Source organism: Amblyomma mixtum, chromosome 3 (genome assembly GCF_055824585.1).
Source record: "Amblyomma mixtum isolate Tamu chromosome 3, ASM5582458v1, whole genome shotgun sequence".
Classification (NCBI taxonomy): Eukaryota; Metazoa; Arthropoda; class Arachnida; order Ixodida; family Ixodidae; genus Amblyomma; species Amblyomma mixtum.
The window spans coordinates 294,497,594-294,512,714 of NC_143014.1; the positions used below are offsets into that span (position 1 = coordinate 294,497,594).

General features: G+C 47.3%; 1 protein-coding gene across 4 annotated transcripts in view; it reads left to right on the forward strand.

The window, feature by feature from the left end:
* The window catches only part of LOC149355232 (kinesin-like protein KIFC1), a 38,164-nt gene extending 24,166 nt beyond the window's left edge, over nucleotides 1–13,998 (forward strand). For all 4 annotated transcript variants that reach the window (XM_089583723.1, XM_089583726.1, XM_089583724.1 and 1 more), the window contains 5 exons: nucleotides 33–203; nucleotides 3,255–3,393; nucleotides 4,962–5,101; nucleotides 5,921–6,070; nucleotides 13,031–13,998. In XM_089583723.1, coding sequence (XP_089439849.1) covers nucleotides 33–203; nucleotides 3,255–3,393; nucleotides 4,962–5,101; nucleotides 5,921–6,070; nucleotides 13,031–13,072 — 642 coding nt within the window. In that variant the 3' untranslated portion in view covers nucleotides 13,073–13,998. The remainder of the gene's footprint in view (nucleotides 1–32; nucleotides 204–3,254; nucleotides 3,394–4,961; nucleotides 5,102–5,920; nucleotides 6,071–13,030) is intronic.
* The last annotated feature ends 1,123 nt before the right edge of the window (nucleotides 13,999–15,121 follow it).

Consider the following 15,121-nt stretch of genomic DNA (forward strand, 5'->3'; position numbering starts at 1 on the left):
GTGGTGATTGATGTGGCTTGCCTCCCTTGCAGTACACCATGGTGGCCAGCTTTGTGGAGGTGTACAACGAGACCCTGCGCGACCTCCTGGTGCCTCCGTCCCAAGCAGACAAGGCCCCGCCGCTGCAGCTCAAGATGAGCAGCAAGGACGGGCCCGTCACGGTGGCCAGCCTGACTGAGGTGCCAGTCCAGTCAGCCCAACAGGTATGTCAATCAGTACCTTAACAGCGTGTAAGGAAAACTTCATTGACTGCTCCAGTGGCGGTGATGTTTCACACTGCATCTCACCATTTGCGTGTGCATACTCATCATATAGTGTAGTACTCTACAATGTTTGTGGGGCTTTTGCTCGCTTTTACCGGACAATTCGTTTTCCCCGACCCCCATCGTCCGTGGAAATGGACTCTGTACCCACCTTGTGCAGTGCATGTTAGGTGGTAGGGGGCATACATCGCAGCATGCTAGAATTAATTCGTGGCATGACCCATGGCCATGTCCCTTGTAAGGGTGTCATCGGTAATGTTGGGTGAGCTGCAGACATAACAGAAGCACGACTGGCACGCATCTTGTCTGCCCATAAATCCCTGCAGCTATCCAAGGCTCGCATGCAGCTTTTTGTTTGATATGTCTAGTGCGCAGGCCAGCTGGGTAGCCTCCATGTGTGCCATCTCTGTAGCCCATTGTGCTCAGGTGGTGCGGGCTGGGCAGTTTTATTTTCTTCTTGCCCATTCTACCCTTCGTGCCGCCTCTGTAGGAACAGCGCAGCTGCGACTCCTTTCCTCTTGATAAACTTGGCTAGCATTGTCTTGAGCTTGGGGTGCACACCGGGCTTCAGGCTGTGTAACAATCTCCTCTCACATGTTTGATGTTCTCAGACTTCTTCCACCAGTTGCGAATGCAGGGCTCATCCACGTCATATTTTCTTGCGGCTGCTCTGTTGCTGATTTTCGAGCAGGGAATATGATCTTCAGTTTCTCTTTCGCTTGAGTGGCTGCCGCTGTGACGCACTCATGATGCCTAAACAAGGCTGGCCAACACTGTAAAATGGCGTGTACCCAAAATGGCACCCGACTTTGAAGGTGCAACAGCGTTCTTGCACAGTGTTGCTCTAAGCATAGCCAGCATGGTTGGAGTTTTCAAATAAACACATGCTTGTGAATTTGGCCATGCTTTTCATTGGCCCCTGATCGGCTTGACACGTGTCGATGTGTCAGTGGGGGCAGACTATGTACAGGAGGCCGCGCTTTGCCACAAAGCCAGTTGTTCCTCGAAAAAAAAAAAATTCTTTAACCTGCACCCCTGCCCCCTTTTCTAAACTCGTTTTTTTTTTTCTTAAAATTTCTGTGCAGATGTTTTGCGAGAAAACACGGTATCTCAGGTCTTGCCAGGTCAGAGAAATTGGTCGGGGACTTCACTGCATGCTTATCACATCGTTTAACTTGCTCTTTCCTCATAAAACAGTCTTCCAGCAGACTTTAAAAAAAACTGCTGCATGCACAAGCCAGAAAATGAGGTGCAACATGACATGTCATAGCGTCAGCTCATGCTATGATGCAGTTGACTGAACGCTCTGGGATAGAAAATTGACTGGGTGCCAGTGAACCTGTTTTCTAATGCTATGGTAAGAGATGTTGTGCATGGAAACTCAGCTTTCAAAGGGATAGTGGGACAGGCAAAGCTTTCCCATTGTTTTTTCCAGTCTGTGAACCATGTTACCTAAGCCACTGGGGACAAGAGAGGGAAAAGGGTGACTGAAGTGAAATCCTGGGAACCCGCTTTGTGCAGTTGCATCTCGCAGCAGATGGGTTGTGCTGTACATCTCGTGGCATTGTATTGTTTTCATGCCTTCGGCTGACAATAGCTCCAGTGTGGCTGCAGTGCGGTGAAAGGTACACAAGCGTTGAGGGGGGGCTACATCGCCTAGGGGACACTGCGCTCGGGAAAGAAGGGACTATGGCAGGCATGGACCCACCCCTGTTAGTGTCCAAGCTGTTGCCTATCACGAGATGTCTCGTCACATTTTGTCGGTTTTCTCTGTTTTATATAGTACCAGCTTTGCTTGCAAAACTTCCCAATGGGCATTTAAACTCCCATGGACGTCCTGCGGATGTTCAGGATGTCTGCAGGATGTCCAAGGGAGGTTCATTGTGCACTGGGTCTCTGAGTAGCTCAGTTTTCTGCGCCCACAATCCGTAACCTCTCTGGTCATTTAATTAATCCGCAAAAGTTGGTAACACCACAGAATTGCGCTTACCCCGCTTCTCTTCATGGCCACAGTTTGTGAAAGAACATGCGGTAACTGAACCTTTCGGGGGAAAATGTTTGAGGGTTCTGTTTCCTTTGCGCAGAAGTTACGTTATTCATACTTCTGTGGCTTCTAAACAATCCTGTACGGGGCATGCACTGAAATTTGTCGTGCGTGGGAGCAGCAAGAACATGGCCTTCTTCAGACTGATGCTTTGCTTGGTTCCTTTTATTTGTGAGGATGCCGGCAAGAGATGCTTGTGCAGAGTGTGGGTCTAAATGTCATGCAGTGCTGGTACAATGAAACCTCGTTAATTTGGTCTTCAAGTGTCTGAATGATCCAACTGTCGAATCATTGAATGTGTCCTCAAAACTGCCAAAAACGGTGTGTGAAAGCAAAGTTTATTTTATTAAAGCTGGGCAATGTCTATATTCTTTGAAAATGGCTATTTTTCGCAGTTGTGCCGAATGCTTTAATTCGTGAACATTGTCGGGAGTATTGATAGCAGAGCTTCTTCATAAGTTGGCAAGGGTTTCCGCAGCTTCTTTCAGTGTGCAGTGGGGTAGCACTTGAGCATCTTTGCATGTGGCACCTCGCATGAGGAGGCCACACTGCACAAATAGCGAACAGCATATGATGAACACGGAGTTTTGATGGGCTGGAAGAATGGAAATACCACATGTAGCAAATGAGGTCCGTATCGACGCAGGTTTCCTGATCGTTGTCACACCTGCCGTTCACGTATTGTGCAGTTCAGGTCTCATTGGACACATATTTAGACGGTCGCATGTGTAGCGGGTCATACCACGATGCACTGCCACTTTGGATTCCTGTCTGAATTAACCGATGCCAGCTCAAGGGTGTCCAAGGGGGGGGGTTCTGATGCCATAGGCTCATAAGGGTGCTGGAGGTACTCCAGAGGCAGTCCGTATTGTCTGAATTCCCGAGATAACGGGTGTCAAATTAAAGAGGTTTCACTGTGCTCTCTTACCCGCTGCTTCTTTTCCCAGATCAGCCAGTTGCTGCAGTGTGCGCGGAAGAACCGGGCTGTGGCTGCCACCAAGTGTAACGAGCGGTCATCCCGGTCCCACTCAGTCTTCCGCCTGGACATCACGGGCCACAACGCGCACACACAGCTTGGCTGTCGAGGTCGGTGCATTCTGTTTGCTTTGGCATCTCCCAACAGGGTTTCTTTGTCACAGTCAACAGAATAGGGTAGGGGGCGGAAGGCTGGAAAATCTTGCATCAGACATGCAGTAGTCATTTGACAGTAGCATGCTGCTAGATTTTCCAGCCCTGCGACCATGGTCACAGGCGGTTTCGTGCCCTTCGCGACCCTGGTGCTGCCCTCTGCTGCATTAGTTTGCGCGCTCTGAACGGCGCCCGCCTCTTCAGTTTTGAAGGCTCAGAAGAGGCCTTCAAGTTCGGGCTTTAGAGCAGGTGTTGGCCATTGCCCTCCCAACTGCTTCTCGATTAGTGTGCCGCATAAGCGCGTGTAAGGGCCGCACCCGAACTTTCCATGATCCAAGCGGGAATAGCCTTCTAAATGCACGCGCCGTGCCGGCTACGAGCAACAGTGCGCTTGATCGCAGAGGCCACATACGCGCCATAGCCTCCGAGATTACTTGCACGTTCGGCTGATCTCAGAGGCCATGCACGCGCACAGGAGCTTCCAAGTGCTGTCCAAAGATGGCGCCCGAGGTCGTAGTCGTCATAGTCAACTTATTCCTTCGCCACGACCTCCCGTTGTCCTCATCGGCATCAGTATCGCCAGCTCCAGCCTTTCGTTGCTTTTGTGGTGTGTGCATCGCAGTGCTGCCGAGTGTAGCAGTTTTAGCACGATGGGCAAGCACCTTTATAGCTGCATGGCTGGGAGTTAGCTCTCGAACACAGCAAGCGTGCGCCTGGCAGGGAATTTGACGTGGCAGAGGAGTGCGTCCGATGATGATGCAACCACAAGAATGCATTGGGAAACACAAGCTGCAAAAAGCGCACTTTCCAAAGCAAGCCGTGAGAGTTTCCCGAACTGGAAGAGGTTCTCTGCTATGTGATAGAAGTTCGGAACAATGGCTATGCGTTGACAGCAGACATGCTATGCGGCTTCCTTTGGGATGAGTGCTCACCAGAGCACAGCACCAGCTCGGAGTGGAAATACTCCGCGAGTGACGACTGAACACAGAATAATTGCCGCTCATTCCCTGATTGGTGTGTTTGTACTTATTTTTTTCGCACATCGTGTGTATGGGCCGCACCCCGAAAATTTGCCTTAGAATCTGAAAAAAAAAAGTGCGGCACTTACACGTGTTTATACGGTATTCTGTTCACCTTTGTTAGTTAAAATTTCAATAATTTCAAACTGTATCAGCTTTTCATCTTTGCTGCAATATTAACCAGGTTTTTACTATAATATAAACCAATTATTTTTTTCTCTAGTTTTTTTTTTTTTTTACAGCATCAACAAAATGTCTCAACAAAATGTTGGTGAGCATTGGAACCGCTCTGAGCCATTTCAAAACGAGCAGTATTGTACCTGTGCTGTTTGCAGAAGCTGCCATCTTGGCTACCTTCTGCAGCACTCCAAATCGTGAAAATAGCCAGTATTTTTACTTGGCATTGAAATATACAGTGGTAGGCAGTTAAGCCATTACGCCCGTGGTGCTCACCTTTGCAGAGCACAGTGCTTGGCATGTAGTGGTGCGTGGTGTGACTGTGCGCAGGGCGGCTGAACCTGGTGGACCTGGCAGGCAGCGAGCGGCTGTCGGAGTCGCAGTCGGTGGGGGTGCGCCTGCGGGAGGCCCAGAACATCAACCGCTCCCTGGCAAACCTTGGCAACGTCATTCTGGCGCTGTCCAACCGGGTGGGTGCTCCACTACCTTGGAAACATGTCGTGGGTTTTCGTAGGTCATCCAGTACTGCAGTTTGGAAGGTTCTTCAGCTGCAGTATTTCGCCAGGCCTTTCAGCCGGGTTGCTTCCATCCTCTACCATTGTCGAGTGATTGCTGCTAGCCATCAGCTCTGGTATCGCTGGCCGTGCTGCCATCTTGTGGTCAGTGCAGGGGATAGCTTTGCAGCACAACATTGTGCCTTGCCCTTGATTTGAATTCACCCGTTGGTCAACCCCCATGTTTGGACTGTGCAGTTTTGTAATATGCTCACTTTTGTACAGTGCTTACACAACTTTAAGTTGACACCCTCCATATCACTTATCAGGAGCCTGTGGGCACACTCCACAACGAAAATGTATGTCACTGGACTGCTCGTCCACAACTGGGCCATCGACCTCACTAGCGCAGCTCTCATCATTCCTGCTGCAGTTTTGCAACACATTGTTCTGACATCGTCCAGCGAAAACCCATGCGTCTTCGTCCCGCAAAACCCCACATTTTGCAAACTGCACCAACGATGCTCCAACTTCGGATTTTCAAGCTAAAAAAAAAAGGTAGATTTACAGTCTTGCAAATATGGTAGTAGTGTATATGACTCCTGTGTGAATATGACAATCTGCCAGATTACATCAGATTTATTCACTCAGTCGTTGCTATCCTATAAGTGCATAAAATGCACCCTATGCCAACTTTTTCGTGCGTAGCTTTTTCCATTACTCTGTCCCTGAAGGACTGATCCTGATGCGCCGTTAATTTTGCTTTTCACACGGCGGACTGTGTCGTTCATACAGGCTGACCATGTGCCATACCGGAACTCCAAGCTGACACAGCTCCTCATGGACAGCCTGGGTGGCAACAGCAAGACACTGATGCTGCTCCACATCTCGCCACGGGAAGAGTACATAGGGGAGACCATCAACTCGCTCCGGTTTGCCACAACGGTGAGCACACTATTGTCTGTGCTCCAATGGCAAAGAATGCCTCTCTCAAAATCCTTGCCACATATTTGGCCATTTCAACCTCACGATTTCCGCTTCACTCAGCGTAATCGTGTATGTAAGTTTTTGCACGCTATCATTCAGATAAGCAATTGCAGGTAGTTTTTTTTTTCTTCAGAACACGCTTTTCTCAATTTATGCTTTCTTCAGCTTACTGACAGCAGTCCTTTTGCACTGTAAACAGTGATCACTGCAATAAGGAACAGTGACGCTCTTTATGGCTTAACACTGCATGTTAACAGGTAATTGCAATTTTCAGTCCTGTTGGCCATTATTTTCTTGAATTCTCGTCAGTGCAGCTTGTAGGGGTACTTTTTTCCTGACCATTGACTGCACAGCATGATCATGCACTCTATTCAGTGTGCCTCGTGGTAGAGCAGCTGCCTCTGCTTCAGGAGGTGGTGGGTTCAATTCCCGCCGCCGGCCGGGTACCCACCGGTTTTCTCAAAATGGGTACGAAGCATGCCCTGGCCTGGTGCTCAGCATCCTAGGGTTGCATTGCTTGAGAAAGGAGCCTGCACCTTCAGTCGACCAGTTTGTGCAGTGGTCACCTGTAGGAAAGACTAGAAAAAAAGGGCCACAAGTTGGGCTTCTACGGCACGAGTTGGATTTAGGGTTGCTTGACAGGGGAACTGATCTCTGATCCGTCAAGGCAACTGGGGTAAAAACCGAAGCCTGGCCTCGTGGTAGAGCATCCGCCTCGCATTTGGGAGGTGCTGCGTTCGTCCCCAGTGCCGCCGGGCACCCACCAGTTTCTTTAATGGGTACAAGATTTCCCCTGACTTGGTGCTCGGCTCTTCTAGGGTGAGATGCTTGGGAAAAGGGTCTAGGCCACAGTTGCCTTGATGGATCAGAGATAAGTTCCACCGCCAAGCAATCGTAAATCTGCCTCGTGCGGTATAAGCCCAACTTGTGGCTCTTTTTTGTAACTCCTCCCAAACGTACACCCCTAAAGAAAGCCGAGCGCCAGGCTGGGGGACGATTGTACCCATTTTTTCCAGTGGGTGTCCGGCGGTGGGTTTCGAACCAACTACCTCCCGCAGCCGAGGTGGGTGCTCAAACCACTAGACCACGACTACTACTATTTTTACAACTACTACTACTACTACTACTACTACTACTACTACTACTACTACTACTACTACTACTATTACTACTACTATTACTACTATCTTTACTATTTCTTTTCCGCAGGCTCTGAGAACTTTTCCAAACTGTAATAGCCACAGCTCGTCAGACATGTACAGAGCACAGTTGTGTTTCAGTTGCCTTATCTTTGTTCGCACATTTGGAGATATTCAGAGCAATCTTGTTGCGCTGGATTGTTACAGTTGGCAGTCAAAGGCGACGCAGGATAAGAGATTCTGGTTTCAGATCGCTGCTGTTTTGGGAGCAAATGCTTGCATAAATAGCAAGAATGCAGTGACATCCAGAAAACTATCTTTTTGTCTATGTTCATTGGCTGTGGAAAATTGGACCTTTTAAATCTGCGGCAGTTGTAAGCAGTGGCTGCTTCATTTCTGCCGCGTTGTATGGTGGCAGTGGCAGCTAAGATCAGTGCTGGACATGGTGGCTAGGTGGTAAAAAATAGTTATGGGGATTATAAGTAGTGAACACTGGGCACATATGGTACTTCCCAGTGCAGTTTTGTTGACATATCTCAGTCGGATCATGATGTCTGGTACAGTGGAAACCCACTGTTGTGTATCCGGGTATTGAGTTTTCCCGGCTTCTATGTTTTCGTGAGCCAGTACTGGCCAAGCTTCCATAGAAAAGCATGCAATATAGACGGTGCTATTACGTCACCGTTGTGACAACATTCCCAGCATGCTACGTTGCAATGGTGCTTTAATTCATGCCGGCATTTTAACAGCCTACGTTTAGCGCGTGCAAAACGGCAAAGGCGCACCGGCCAAAGTGGGACTTGGCCGCGTTGCACCCTCACAGACACCTCCAAGCACATATATGGGTGCCGTGAATCTTCTTGTGGCTGTTGGGGCAGTTCTATCGCTGGTGTGACATGAGTGTGAAGGATTGAAAGCTCGAAAATGAAACTATGCCACTGCACGCACAGTGCAGGCAGTGCTGTACAATGCTGTGCAAGATACAGTCGACGACCGATTTTTCGGACTCTCTAGGGACCGCGAGAACGACCGAAAAATCGGGCAGTCCGGAAAATCAAATTTCACCGAAAAAATCACGAACTTATTACCACTATGCCGGAGAAAGCGGCCAATTGTATTGCACACATTCTAAAGCTCCTCATTACTTTATTTCGCTGCTCGAAATACCGTATAAACGCGTATAAGGGCCGCACTTTTTTTTTTCCAGATTCGAGGGCCAATTTTCGGGGTGCGGCCCATACACGCGATGTGCGAAAAAATTTTTTTTTAAAGTAAAAACACACCAACCAGGGAATGAGCGACATTTATTCTACGTTCAATCGTCACTTGCGAAATATTTAGACTCCTGAGCTGGTGCTGGGCTCTGGTGCACGCTCATGCCAAAAGAAGCCGCGCAGCATGTCCGCTGTCAACGCGTAGCCGTTGTTCCGAAATTCCATCACATAGAGGAGCAGCTCTTCTTCCAGTTCAGGAAACTCGCACGGCTTGCCTCGGAAAGCGCGCTTTTTGCAGCTTGTGTTTCTCTTTTGGTTGCACCATCATCAGACGCACTTATCGGCCACGTCGAATTTCCCGCCCGCCGCACGCTTACCGACCGCGTTCGAGAGCTAACTCCCAGCCGTGTAGCTTAAGGTGCTTGCCCATCGCGCTAAAACTGCGAAGCTCGGCGGCAGCACGCGAAAGCCACTATCACTGCGAACGCGCTAACACGCATGCTAACACGCCACGAAAGGCTGGAGCTGGCGATACTGATGGCGATGTGAACAGCGGAAAATCGCGACGGAGAAAAAAGTTGATAATGATCACGGCGCCATCCATAGACGGCACTTGGAAGCTCCGGTGCGCGCGCGTGGCCTTCGCGAACGGCGCAGCGCCGGAGCAGATCGCGGCCGCGATATGATTCGGCGGGCGCGCCCGAAGTGCGCTTCGATCACGGAGGCCGCGGCGTGCGCGTAGCCTCTGCGATCGTATTCTCGTTCCGTGTTCAGGACTAAAGACTCGGCACAGATGAGTTCCGTGAACTCAGACTACGGTTCAAGTTCGTGCGGCGGAAGACATTCAAGGACAGTACGAATTCGAAAACACGCGAGTGCAATGTGCCGACTCGCGCAGAATTTCAGCGTCGCAAGAGGCTCCCTTTAAGCTTGAATTTCGTTTTGTTTGATCAAGTTTTCGATATCTCCTGCAGTCTGAATTAATGAGGTTCCACTGTACACATTATATGGCGCCTTGGGTACTGGCGGCGAGTGCGAACGAGGTCCGAAAAATCGAGGGGTCAGTTGCGGTGCGTCCGAAATTTCAAGCGCTCTTACACATTGGCTCTATGGGCCATGTCGCGGTGCCGCGAAAAAGTCCGAATAATCAAGCATGTCCAAAAAATAAGGCGTCCGAATTTTCGGTCGTCGACTGTATAGTTGAATGGGTTGATGCTGAGGCATGCTTCTGTCATCCACGTTTACCGTGTCGCCTGAGGCTTAGAAAATTGGGGGGACGCTTAAGCTTTGCCTTTAAGTGTACGCTGTAATAGCATTTTTGGGTCCGCTTGCATCGCCTACTCAGTCAGGCAACCAATCAGGAGGTTGGGCTTGATAAGCATATACCTTTTGCATTAGAATTCACTGTTCTCTGAACAGTGACCTCGTTGAACACGGCGGTACTGCGTGTTTAACCATCACTCGGCTTTTCCACCTGCTAAACATTTATATTAACACGAAAAGTTCACACAGAATTTCGGAGCCTTTCATCACAGCCAGAAATCTTAATGTAAGGCATGATCTCAATGTCTTTTTTAAGTGTTGACTGAAGTATGTCCCTCAAAAACAGAGCATCACCACCAAAAAAATATTTTATTGCTCACTATAGTTTCTCGTTTCTCGCACAGATACCAATTTACTGATTACAACACAAATGTCCCCTTGATGTGAAGGTACGTCCTAACTCGGAAGGGCCACGTTTGCAGTGTAGGAAGGTTCTTGTGGCCTATTTAATCTACATCTGCTGAGCTCTTTAGTAATGTCAAGGAAGGTTACAGGTAATGCTGCAGATGTGAGTAGAGGAAGTAATAACGAAGCAGAACCTTTGTCATCTGCCTTCTGGAGAGGCCGTAAGGTATTCTAAGGGAAAGCGATCAGTGAGGACAAACTTCTATCGTGACCATGTCCAGAAAAAGATGTGCACTTAGCCACCTATTAAGCATAGCTGCCAGGAACAGGTTGTCTGGTGTTTAGAAAAACAAAAAATAAAGGTGAACTTAAGTTTCCTTGCATGCAGAAATACGAAGGAATTTCGAGTTCCTTTACCACCTATGCTACTCAGTAATATAATTAATCACTAATTATCAATTAATGTATTGTTGGTTAATTATTTGTTATGAGGTACTGTTAACTATTTTAATCAGTTAGCTTAAGTGACTAGTTAATTTGGCATATAATTAATTACCTAGTTCTATTCAATAATTATTGGTTATTTTTCTCCAATCTTTATGGTTCGTTCAATTCTTGAGGAATTACTAGCAATCCTCCAATTTCATTAATTACTCCAAGTAATTAGCTAAATTGCCTAATTAGTTAAATGAGCTACTAAATAAGATTAGTGATTTAGACTTTTCACTCAGTCAATATTTCAGTCAATATTAATCATTACAAATCATAATTACACTTGCTGGATGATCGACAGTTCACTCTGTCCACAGCCGGTGGTGACACATCCTGTCCACACCACTCAGGAGGCAAGAAATGTTTTCTGATTAAAAAACCTGAAACAGGTTGCTGGACAAAGTGCACGACAGATTCACCAGACTTAATCATGGGAGCAACAAATTCTGTCGACGCACAAGCTCCCTTTGGTAACACCCCAGAGAAGTCCCAAAACAGTATCGCAGCGCTTCGGCGCAACAAAGATGTTGCGTATTTGTGTCCTTGCAGGGACGGAGTGCTCTCAACCCATCCAAGCCTGCTTTTTCTTTTTTACCGTACCCTTTTCATCAGAACAAGGGTACACGGTATGTCATCATAGGCCAGTCTTAATTTTCCACTGTACTTGAGAGAAGCAACGATCAGCTGTGTTTTTGAAGGTACTGAGCTCTAGGGGCCCGAGGTATACAACTGAAATTACAAAGACAATGTCAAACAGGTTGTTTAAATAAAATATCTTCGGTAAGCTCTTGGTTGTTAGGGAGAGCCAGTGTTCGCTCTTGTTAGTCGGAGGATGGGTGGTTGAGGGGGGTCTTGCATATTCTCATACCATGTGTTAGAGGGAGGGGGCGGCTGCAAGATGGAAAGGTGTCTGTCTGTATACGTAAAGCCGCCAGCATACACGACAGCTTCCTTTGTGAACAGTGTGTGTGGTAACGTAAAGGGTGCATGCGGTGGTGCTGACGTCGCCCGCCTAGGTACTCTGCTTAGGAGAAACTCTGACTGACACTAGCTTCAGGGGAGACTTATTACTCGCCAGACGGGGCCTCTGAAACTGCTGAAGGTGGAAGGTTTTATAGAGGCAAAATCCACCTGCTTTTTCCTTATGTACGTGTACCTCATCAGATGGATTTAAGCATATATATAGATTTACAATAATTTTCAGTTCATATATTTTTTGCCATGGAGAGTAAATTAAAGAGTAAAAGTGAAAATATCTCGCAGCATGCAAAATTTGCATCTTTCAATTTATATGTCAATGCCATAGACGAAAGTAAACAGCATAACAAGGTTGATGAAACCCATTACTCTTTTTTCAGAATTTTTCTTGCTTCAGAATATTTTTATGCGAAGCATACTAAAATAGCCCAACCCAGCTCCTCGAGCGCGGCGGTGTCGTTACCATTGACCTTTCGTGACCTCCATGTCATACCACGTGATGCGTGACGTCACAGCAGATGAGAAGCGGGGCCCCAGCTCGCGCCGTCGCGCGAGTCGTCGCGACCAATGTGTTTCCTGCTTCTGCCGCTAGGTGCGCTGTAGTGAACACGTGATGCTGGAGCGGCGGTATACAAGGGGGTGCGCCTGCCTCTGCTTAGGTGTACATGGTATAGAGATGCCTCCTGGAGACAGGGCTGCTCGTTGGAATGAGAAGCAAAAGTTGCGGCGTGCTACAGAGACTGATGAAGAGCGTGAAGAACGTCTAGCCAAGCGGCGTGCTCGATATGCAACTCGGCGACAATATGCTTCGCATCTGACTGGGCTTAACCTAAGCTAAGCCTCAGCCATTTTGTTTATCCTGAATTCATTTAAACCTGCTTGAACTGGTTCAATCAAGTCCCTACCGGTTCGAATTGGAACGGAATGTTGCTCAGGAGCTGAACCCAGAACTGGGCCTGAAAGGCATGAACCCGAACCGAACCTGAAAAAAATTCCAATTAGACACCCTGGCTACAGCATGTCTGCTAGAGCGTGTGCGCACAAAAATAACTATTCAAAAAGAATTTGCCAGATTGCAGTTCGAACCCAAGCCTTCTGTGTGCCAAGGCGGGCATGCAACGCATACGCCACAGTGTCGTTGGTTCAAGTGCGTTAGAGGGGCATGAAGTGAATACAGTGTGGTCTGTGCAACAGTAAAGTGTGTTGGGGATGTGTACTTGCAAAAAGAGTAGTTGTTGACGTCATCCAAGGGTCATGTGACAAGTGTCATGTGACAACAGTAATTTCCGAATAAAAAAAAGTTGCTGACGTCCAAACTCAAATGCTTTAGCATTTCTCCAATGCAGTTGACTGCAGTGCTCTATAACATTCGTCTAGAGTGGGTCCTGTTGAAGGTCCCGCCCTTCTCTGTTTTATTTCTTTTGCAGGTCAACCAGTGCCAGATTGGCACAGCACGCAAGAATCTTTGAGGGCTTGGCAGAATGGGACTGGGCATTGTTGGCGCAATCATTTTATCTGTAATGGTATAATTTTATATAACGTTCTTTTACGTTGGACAAGTAATGCAGTCATCGTGCTTGCTTAGCAATGTGTGCTTTTGTAATGGACACTGTTGTGAGCAATGGAGAGTCAAGATTCAGTGACTGCAATGCAAAGGCTGCTGGAGACTTGAGAATTGCAAGAGCTGCCAGCACGAGGACGTTGGAAGATACTGTACAGTAAGAAGACACCCCTGACGATAGTCCCTGTGCACTAAGACGCAACATTGTGCTGTGCTCACTTTGAAGTGTTTGTGCTGAGCTTACTGATCCCGATGAAGAACTGACATTGTGTTGGTGTTCTGTGCACTGGTTGTAATTGTGCACGTGACCGATGTATGCATCAGACGTGTGCAGCAAAGCAACGGCCATCTCTTGGTCGCAAACACCTGCTTCCTGGGCTCTTCAGGTCTGTATGAATAACATGAAGTGTCACTTTTGCAACCAGGTTGCAACACTCCTTGTGCTTAGCAGTGGTCTTCAGTCTGTTCACCCGGGGCAATACATGGTATCACAGAAGCCATTGTGCGCCCTGCGTACCATGCTGTTTCTTTTGTTATGTCTGAAAACTGTGACGGATTTTCAGAAAAGAGCATCAGAGCAACTCCTTTTTTTGGCCCTTTGCTCTATGCTTACGAATTTAGACGTGCAAGTTGTCCAGACATGTTGGCTTTGTGCAAATTTTTACGAATTTTTAAACGAGTGTAATGCTTTTACATTTGTGTTCATTACTTTAAGTATGGCCTCTGGTGGCATGTGTATGCAGCATGCGTGTGTCAACTTTGGCTTAATTGTTGAATGCACATCGCAAGAAAGCTTCACAATGTATTTTTGTGAATTGATGCTTTTCGGTTGAAAACCGTGCATCTCATTTTTATTCTCTGCTACAGTCTTGTGCTAGTTTTCTCCTATTTGTACCATGGAGGCCTTGAAAACCTGGGCAAATGGCCTAATGTAATAAAGTTGAACGTACTATATCATTTGCGGGTACTTTCTTCAGCCTAGTCTGTGAATGCAGAGAGGCTGCATGGTGCCTGACAAGCCTGCAGACTGCTGTGGCTTTTTCACAGCATTACTGTAGTCCAATGGGCGTCACTTTCATGAAATAAGTTTTCTGGGACTTTAAATTACTAGAACTTCTGCTCTGGCTTTCCTTAATGGGTTTACACTTCATTCTGTTGCTGTCAGTGGTGCATTTCAGGACTTGCCTTGCTAAAAAACATGGGGTGAGGGGTATGAATTTCAAAGCATGGTTGATAATGCCTTATATTTCGAAGTATTTCTCTAATTCTTTTTTCTGTAGTCAGGTACAACCCGTTTGCAGTGGAGCTCCGCCCACAGTGAATACTGCCAAACAGAATTCCTCTGGGACAACAAGCAAACAGTTATTCAAGATTTCCTGTTCATCAAAACAGTAAGTTATTCATGAGACAAAATTAGACTTTTCTTGTCTCCAGCAACAGCTTGATAGCCAAACATCAAAACTCCAATTTTGTGCAAAATTGCAACTGGTCAGCGGAGTAACACAGGAAGCAGCGGGCTGTGACTGCAGGCTTTTTACGATGTGTACAGTATGATGAAACTTGAAAAAAAAAAAAACAGCACACTATACTAAATGTCATAATCGTCTGGTTTAACCTTCTCAAAGTTTCTGAACGTCTTGCAGGTGTTGCGATCAACAGTCTCGAAATGTTTTCTTGCCCAGACACGAATATTTCGTAATTTTTTGTCCTGTAGTTGGCTGAGAATATATCAATTCTTCAAGCTCTGCACCTAGGACTGTCAGTCACTGAATTTAGGCTATTTCCAGGATTGTAACAGGACAAACTAGGTCAAATAGGACAGCCTCGGAGCAATCCGCTCCACAAGGTGAACAACAGCCCTGGAAAATCTTGAGAAAAAGTCTTTCCAAGTTGAGCACCACATCTACTTCTCTTGAAAGCTCAGAGGTTCTAGCTTGTGTGTGTCACCACTTAGCAC